Source organism: Protomyctophum parallelum, assembly GCF_964188405.1.
Source record: "Protomyctophum parallelum genome assembly, chromosome: 21".
Taxonomy (NCBI): domain Eukaryota; kingdom Metazoa; phylum Chordata; class Actinopteri; order Myctophiformes; family Myctophidae; genus Protomyctophum; species Protomyctophum parallelum.
The window spans coordinates 26,183,737-26,192,863 of record NC_139713.1 but is presented as its reverse complement, the minus strand read 5'-3'; the positions used below and the strand labels follow the sequence as shown (position 1 = coordinate 26,192,863).

Sequence of the window (9,127 nt, the reverse complement as noted above, 5' to 3'; positions counted from 1 at the left end):
GACGTATAGGGCCTTAGTCCTACTCCTCCCCAAATCACACCTTGGAAAGCATGAGTGTCTATTTCAAACAAAGTGTTTTTTGACAGCAGAAATTGCCTGTCATAATTAGACCCCCCAGTATCAGGATGTATTAGGATGTTGATATTCATTCATCAGCCAACACTCCCCACTCACAGCCAGTTTCGGTTTTGAAGGAGTCAAGGGATTCACATGTCTTAATGACAGTTGGTAGGGCGTTCCAATTTTTTTTTGGCATAGGAGCTAAATGAATTTAGTCCCTTGTTTGTGCTGAATCTGGGTTTCACATGGTTTGTTGTTCGTTCGACGGTCATTCAGGGCTAGCTCTTTATGTGTTTCTGGTAATATTATTGTCCACTGGATCATTTTGTATGTTTGTGGAAGAAATGGAAATATGACCAAAATGTCCACCACAAGCCAACATGGCGATGACCGCTGTACTAGTACAGAACAGTATGTGTCTATCAGTGGATCAGAAGTGTCAGCTGGATGTAAAGTGATCGGGGACACCACCCACCCCTCTCACAGCCTGTTCTCCCCCCTTCATCCGTCAGGGATACCATATCATTCATCAGTGCCTCAGGACTGAACGGATGCCAAACACTTTCTTTCCCCAGGCAGTCAGACTATCGAATTCCAATCTCCCTATAATAGGTAGTGTATAATGAACTTGGGTAGTATGCAATTAGATGAGATGAACTCTATAGATGCATTTCATTCCGTTTTTACACTCAAATTGATATGGCCACCCCCATCCTGCATCTGCTGCCCTGGACCCCCACCCCCATAAGAAAAGATTTGTGCTGTTCAAAACATACAGACTCTGACAACTGATACAGTGTGTATATTGCCTGTGGGGAATTCAAACTTGCATCGTTGGCAAAGTTTGACAAACACTTGTTGAGGGCCTATGCACAGCTTTGTGTGCTTGTACTAGTATAGCACCAGCACGGAATGTGCATGATGATTTGATTGGCTGATATGCACGGAATGTGAGTAGGATGATGTATGATCATAAGTATGATGATAAGAGTGCCCCTCACTTCACACAAGTGTGATTTTTGAGGGGCGCTAGCCCCTCCTATATACAGCTTTTGTCCTCACAATTCTCAATATTTGCCATTGACAATGAACGGGGAATTCAGGTCAAATGTCTGCTAAATCTTGTCCCCACATGTCTCAATATTTGCCATTAACAATGAAAGGAGAAATTAGGTCAAAATTCTGCTAAATATGACATAAATTAAACATCAAAACATTAAACGCCATTGACATTGAAGGGTAAATTTATGTCATATAGACAAGCAAATCGGCTAACCAATCACATGTTGGTGGGAGCGCTTGGCCAATAAGGGTGCTTAAGCGCTTGGCCAGAAGATATCAAAGCTCTACTGATTGGCCAGTATGAGATGATGCATGATGATGTACGATGACAAGAGCGCCCCTCACTTCACAAGTTCACACGGGTGTGATTCTTTTATTATCAGGCTGGAATGTGCTAGTAGAGTAAATGGAAGTTGTCAGGACTCTATAGGCAGGTGAAGCGCAGACTCGTCACACGTGATGTCATCATGTCATCATGACAACACAAGATGTCTGATGACCAGAGCTCCTGCCGGCCTATATGAAGCGTTTCATAACGCAGTAATGAGAATAACCCGAAGGACAGAGAGGAGAGACGACAGCAGATAAGCGTGAGAGGGAGGCACATACTGTACGAGACTATAGAGCACTCCCGATTTAGTGTTGGTCAGTACTTTTTCTTCAGGCGGGCATCCCCATTTCTCAGCCTCTGTTCCAAGATGACGGATTTTGTGGACTGGTTCAAGGGAATCCCCTTGATCACCCGTTACTGGTTCGCCGGCTCGGTGGCACTCCCGCTGGTGGAGAGACTGGGACTGATCAGCCCCATGCACCTCATCCTGTGGCCCGGGAAAATCCTCACCAAGTTTCAGATCTGGAGGCCACTGACGGCCGCGCTGTTCTTCCCCACCGGGATCCTCTGGCTGGTCAACCTGTACTTCCTCTACGAATACTCCACCAGGCTGGAGACGAGCCAGTTCGCCGGCAGGCCCGCCGACTACGCCTTCATGCTGCTCTTCAACTGGGCCTGCGTCGTTGGCATCGGCGCCCTCCTCAACCGGCCGGTGCTCATGACCGCGCTGGTCATGTCGGTGCTCTACGTCTGGGCCCAGCTCAACAAGGACGCCATCGTCTCGTTCTGGTTCGGCAGGCAATTCAAGGCCTGCTACCTGCCATGGGCCATCCTGCTGTTCAACTACATCGTGGACGGCTCCTTCGTGAGCGAGCTGATAGGGAACCTGGTGGGCCACCTCTACTGGTTCCTGATGTTCCGCTACCCCCTGGAGCAGGGAGGACACTCCTTCCTCTCCCCGCCGGCCTTCCTGTACCGGCTGCTGCCCAGCAGGATGGCAGCGGGGTCGGGGTTCGGGGCTCTGCCCGGCCGGAGACCAGCTCAGCAGCAGCAGGGGCAAGGTCGTCATAACTGGGGCCAGGGCCTCCGCCTCGGGGACAACTGAGAGGCCAAAGAGACCTGGATGTTCTGGTGTTCCTGACTCGCTTGTCTTACCGAGTGTGTAATGAATGCATTGATTCTCAAAGTTCATATCAAGGAGACCCCGCGGGCTGGTATGAATTTAGCCACACACGCCCCATGACTCTGACTGTGCACATGGAACCAAATGGAACCACGGTCATAAGTTACTTAAAGTGTCAATTTGGTTCCAAATGATATCAATAATGTTGCTGGGGACCCATGGAACCCCTTCAAGCACCTCTGGGGGTCCCCGAACGCCACTTTAGAACCACAGGTGTAATGCATTGATATTTTCAAACCTTTTCATGTCAAGGATACCTGAGTTGATTGGCTGCAGATTGGCCCATCTGAAAAGATTCTCTACCAGTGACCCCCATATGAGAAGATTTCATTTTTTGCTATAGTGGCCTGAACAAGTTATAATTAATGAAATTAAAATATTAAAAGGAATAAACCCACGTGCACACACACACACACACGCATAGCTATCCTACAGAGCAGCCCCACTGTAAAAAAAAAAAAAAAGTGCAGGCAACCGGACAGAACAAGTAGCCACAACGCTAAACAGTAAACACTCCCTATAGGCCAGGGTATGACCATGCATAAAGTGAGTGGCAAAGTGAGTTTAATGTCGTGCAATCAGATAGGACTTTTCTGTTTGGAAGTATGGGCTGTCAAAGCCAGAACGTTTTATTTGCCACTCGGCGTTCCAGCATATAACGTAGATGTCACGCGCGTGAGAGTGCTCCTCATAGACATACTGTACAACTCAGCCTTTAAACACTGTAGTACCCTGAGACCTTTTTTGTTTGTTTCCCTTTATTCATCCAGGGGAGGTTCGCTGAGCACATGTCAAATAAATTCTGCTTCACAATCACACACTGACACATTCAACTCAACTCAACTTTATATATATAGCACATTTAACATGACAAAGTCAACCAAAGTACTGCACAGGTTAAAATAAAACAAAGAGAAAACAATGCAATATGAAAGAAATTAAAGACAAATATAAACAGGCATTAGAAAACAGGGAGCAAATTGCTAATACAATTAATGCACTTGTACTTTATTGATTACATGGATTATTTACATTGCAAACCAATTTGAAAAACAATACGATACAAAGTCAAGGTGGAGTTTTATCCCCTCTCCTGTTTGTTCTCTGCATTAACTTTCTTGATCATTTGTTATCAACTAGTGTTTGATTTGACTCTCAGCGAACATCTCATGGGCTCCCTGCCGGGGCAGCTGTTGATGCAGTTACAGCCTGGGGTCAGACCTACTGCCTTGCAACCAATGCTGTGGAAATTAAGGACATGGTTATTAGTCTCAGGGAACCTCAAAACAGACCTATACCTCATCCTATCGTGTTGAACAACCAGGCAGTGGAAAAGGTGGATGCATTCAAGCTCCTTGGAATACAGCTCTCCTCTGACCTGAAATGGGATGCACAAGTTCAGTTCATGCTGAAGAAGGCTCAGCCAAGGGTTCATTATCTGAGTGTGGCCAAACGAGCACAGCTCCCCCGAGATGTGTTGACCAAGGTACATGATGACCTTTATCAGACCAGTGCTAATATGCTTCACCTGTCTGGGCCGGCCTCCCAAAACATTTGATCCAGGAACTGGAATGTCTGCAGAGAAGGTGTGTCGCATCATTGGGATACCAACAAATTCCTTCCCCACGCGAGCAGAGAGGAGGCCACTCTTAAGACTACTGAGAGAAGGGACCAGTCCAATACAAGTCGCTATACACTCCAAGAAACGGGAGGACGCTCACACAACCTGTGAGTCACACAAAAAGGCACCAGATGTCGTTCCTCCCGAGAGCGCACAAGCTTTACCAGGAATAAAAACTTTATCGTTGTTTGATAGTTTATTTGTTTTTTGTTTTTTAATAGGGTGGTCCTCTTGTCTTAAATTGTAAGAAACGTCATAATAACATATTACTAATGCAATGTTGTTTTCACATAAACTTGAAACGATACGATATTCACTGTTTACATATCGATATACTTTCTCAATTAAAATTTATATTTCGATACAGTTACAATATCGTTACACCCAGTAGACTGTATCTTTGCATCTGCCCGTGTGAATGCAGCCAGACACCCGCCCCGAACAAACAGTTCTGTGTATTTTTGATACAGTTGAGAACATTTGTAAACATTTTCCCATGGACCACCTGTAATTATGCCATGTGGACCACAGCTGATCGAGAAACAATGTGGTAGGCTACTTACAAACTGCTGGGTCAGTGTCATCATCTGATGGCGAGCTGGCTTCACTGTCATCAATCAATCATCGATTTGTTGTGTTTCATCGCTGCTGATCCAAATCTCTCAAATCTCTGGACAATATGCACTGTCACGACAAACTCTCACTGAACTTCCTTTTATAATCATTTTGAGTGGTGCAACCACACTCCCTTACGGAGCTATGTGTGTGTGTGGGTGGCTGGGTGAGCACGAAAACAGCATGGTTGTCTTTCACCACCTGTGCGCAACCTAACACACACAAACACATGCACATATTAACTGTATGGTGATTTTGAGTGTGCCAGTACAGTACAGTACAGTACAGTAGAGGGACCCCATGTAACTATGTCATTTTTCAACCCGGGGAGCCCCACATGGAGTTGCACCACTCTCTTCACACGGGTGTGATTTTTTGTACATCTATTGACTTGCGATAGTGGAGAGTTTCTATGGAAGCCCCTTTCCACCTGAATAAGAAGAATGTAAACAAGACCACAAGTCTAAAAGCCTCAACAGCAGCATCTAGAGGTTTGCTGCTCCTTGCAGGAAACGTTCACACGCAATTTGTGTGAAACGTTGATATTTTGGCCAAGTATGTGAGGACTATGAGTTGAGTTATCGGTAAAGATAAATGTCCACGTAAAATTGCGATTTTGTAAGTCAGAATTCCAATTTATATCGGCTATAGGCCTACTGTTGAAGTTGTGAGTCGATATGCACTCAGAACATTGAGCTATAACCTTGTGCATAAAGCAATTCTGTTCAAACAAAAACAGATTTAAGACTTCATTTTGTATTAATTGGCAGGAAATAGGCTTCCATAGAAAGCAATCACACAATCAAATAAAGAGCAAATATATAAATATTAAGAACATACATCTTTGTTTGTATGTTTCTATTACGGCAGGCTAGGTAAGATGAAATCATAAAAGTCGCTATGCCATTATTTATTCAACAACTGTGTTTCCATCACAATTTATTGTACAATATTTTATCAATAAAGCACTTTTCTACTTAAAGCCAGAGTAAAAATCCTTCTTACATTTTCTTTTTAAATTGATGAATCCTCCAGTCATCCCTATATGTTTCCAGCTGAAAGACTTAAGGCTTTTATATTGATCCGTTTCCCTATTTCCCTATTATATCAAATATCCATATTGAATTTCAACAGATCAGGGGGGGATAGCCGATCTCACAACACATGGTGAGGTTGTATAGATCTGCTATTGGTGAATTTGGTGAATTGATTTGTGTAGTGAAGTAAGAGCGCACCAAATGCGTTCTTTACAGGGCCGTTATATGGTATGAGAGGGTTTAATGCCGAAGCTCCACTGCAGCCATTACCATTGTGCTGCGTTGCATTGTTGCTGCGTTGCGACGCATTGCATTGCTTGCATTCACCCCCATTCGCCCTGGTTAATTTTTTGACGCCATCTGAACGTAACGCAACAGTGTAAAATGATTTCAAGGTGATTTCACGATGATTTCAAGACGATACGATTATTATTGTGATTGTTTTTTTAGCGCGATAATTAAAGGATAATAACAATTATCGTCCCATCCCTATATGGTTGGATGTCATGAACAGATAGCAGTTATCGGTATGTGCACGCGTGAGCTGCCCCGCCCCCGTAGATATACAGTATACCATGCATTCTGAAGTGCATTCTTTCACCCGCTCCGTAGCAGTGTTCATTCCGTCGACTAAAACTATGACGAAAAATGTTCGTCGACTACCTTTTAAACATCACGAAAACTATATAAAAACTATGATGACTAAAACTGAGACTAAATATACTGACAATTTCCTCAACAAAATAAAACTAGACTAATATGTCAGGGAGTGAGTAGTGGAGAAGAGATCCAGTAGAACTAAAAGACCGGTGATTTTATGTTTGGTTGTGTGCAGGTGTCACACCGAAAATAGACAATCTACAAGCTCACGTGTCGCAGCGCGTCAGGCTGTCAGCTTGTAGATCTGCTATTTTCTGCACACAGCTGAGTAAACATCAGGCATTTTGGTCGACTAAATCACATTTAGTCGACTAAAATCGTATGGTATTTAGTCAACCAAAACTAGACTAAAACTAAAACATTTCAGATGACTAAAATAATTTAGTCATATTATGATTAAAACTGAATGGAATTTAATTCAAAAGACTATATAACTAAAACTAAATAAATATTTGCTGTCAAAAATCAACACTGCTCCGCAGCTACAGAAACATGCATTCTGAAGTGATTAAGCATTGACAAAACTCACCATCAAACTATTCATTTTTTATTCCTAGACTTGCTGCACATTGAATTGTTTTTTGATTTGATTCTTGCTTGGTGTAATGTACTTGCTTCCCGGAGAAAGATTCAAATAAATATATGGCCCAGTGTCACAAGTTCCCTTAAGTACACCAAAAGGAAATCAGAGGGACAGTTCGTTTTTGGGGGGAATTTGAATATTGTTTCACTCAGTCACACAAACTGATGGATTGTGGAAACTCATGTTAACAATTAAGGTGAAATAATAATAATTAAACAAATATGATTGAGAAAATACTAGTGTGGGGAAAAAAGCTTCAGATTTTGTTAAAGGAAAGGTAGTATACTTTTTTAGTTTTTGCTCGTGGCAGCCGCAGGTGTTCGCCTACAACTCTGAGCTCTGCAGACTGCATAGTTAGTTGCTGCCTTATTGACGTGACTCAGGTGTTGAGAGTCTAAGGATCGATTCATACTTTTTATAGCCGAATAAAAGTCGGTTCGGCTCTGTAGAGCCTACAATGTGACGTCATTTGGGTACCGTCCTAAAGTCGGCTCTTTGGTGCTACTGAAAATTTCTGACGAGCCGAAATCATTTCGGCACTACAGCGGTAAAATAGGAGTATGAATCGGCCCTAAGATCTAGTGGCTGAATGTTGTTGTGTATAGTGCCTTAAAAATACAGTTAATTTGAAATCGAGTTTTCTGACATTTGCATAATCCATGGTTGTTTTGACATATAACCGATCTTTAACAATAGTGAAATTAGTGTGATAACTAATTACTTAAAGGGGTATACTCCTTTAAACACCTTAAAGAATGCAAATGAACCCCATAGATGGAAATAAGCTAAACTATAGGCTAAGCACAGTACAATCCTCAGTAGTAATCGAACTCTGTAAGCGTTTGGATCAGTTTGGATCCGTCTTTGCCCTTCCAGTTGAATTAATACAGAGGGTTTCACTGTATCGCATCCATGAGTTTGTCTATTCTAGAAAAAAACATTCCACAAAAACCCAACTGTCCCTTTAAAAGGCACCATTGATTTTTTTTCTTTTTTTTTCTACAGAAATACCATCATTACATACATACTATACTGTACGTGTATGGCACTGTTCCTCCATGACATGAACACATTTGTACTTCTTTATTTAGAAAACACTTTATTCGCTACATCGCTAAAATAAAAGGATTTTTTTTGTATCTTTCTTCACGTGTTCTTTAAAATTCCATCAAATGCTTAATTTATAGAAAATAAAGTTTTGATAGTGGCTCTATTATTCTTGTAATATTTTTTGGACGTACAGATCTTTTACATAAAGACATTTGAACGAAGCTGAATGTCGATTTATCTCGGGTCGATTACACTGCGATGGGTTGTTGTTGATTGGTGAGGATGCTGGGTAGCCTGCTTGGAAGCTCACTGTCGCTCTCGGAGAGTCTTAGGGATTCGGTCCAGCCACCGTCCTCCAGCTGCCGTCCGGACGGAGCAGCGGGTGCTGGCGTGTCGTCTGGACAGAGAGCCGCGTCAGACCCCTGTGTCCCCGGGCGGGCCCCTGCGTCGGACCTCTGTATCCCCAAGCGGGCCCCTGCGTCCTCAGCTTCACTCCCGGAGCCGTTCGCCTCTGCAGCACCAGTGGTGGCGCCATCGCTCGACGCGCCGTCGGATCGCTCTTGATCGCTGAGGTTTTGAATTTTGTCCGCGATACCAACGCCGTCTCCGTTAGCCAAATCTACATGTACAGACACATTTGCGTCAAGGTCGGCCTCAATGGGGCCGCTGAACTCCTGCGGGATCTGATAGTCCTCCTTTGCGACCGTGAGCGGGCTGGCTGGCGGACTGTGAGACAGATCCAGGCCCAGGTTGAAGTGGGCCGAGTTCCTCTTGAGTCGCTTGTGGACCTGGCACGAGTTTCTCCTGCACGAACAGACGGGGACGCTGGAGATCAGGGGGCGCTCGTCGGCCCCTGAGCGATCTGACAGAGGGGCCGACATCTCTGAAGGAGGGGAGTCCGGGGTCGTCGCGGCAAACATATACC

The 9,127-nt window shown here is 43.9% G+C and overlaps 2 protein-coding genes across 2 annotated transcripts in view; one reads left to right on the top strand and one right to left on the bottom strand.

The window, feature by feature from the left end:
* Positions 1-1,820: 1,820 nt before the first annotated feature.
* On the top strand, positions 1,821-2,558 carry LOC310878909 (derlin-1-like; the record flags this gene model as incomplete). The annotated part of the gene is made up of 1 exon (XM_083793326.1): positions 1,821-2,558. One exon carries the CDS (start codon positions 1,821-1,823, stop codon positions 2,556-2,558), a length of 738 nt encoding a protein of 245 aa, XP_083649452.1.
* A 4,939-nt stretch (positions 2,559-7,497) lies between these two features.
* Positions 7,498-9,127, bottom strand: part of nrg1 (neuregulin 1) — a 39,295-nt gene continuing 37,665 nt past the window's right edge. Inside the window, exon 8 of the mRNA XM_083793585.1 lies at positions 7,498-9,126. Within this exon, the coding sequence (XP_083649711.1) occupies positions 8,451-9,126 (676 nt within the window). The 3' untranslated portion in view covers positions 7,498-8,450. The remainder of the gene's footprint in view (position 9,127) is intronic.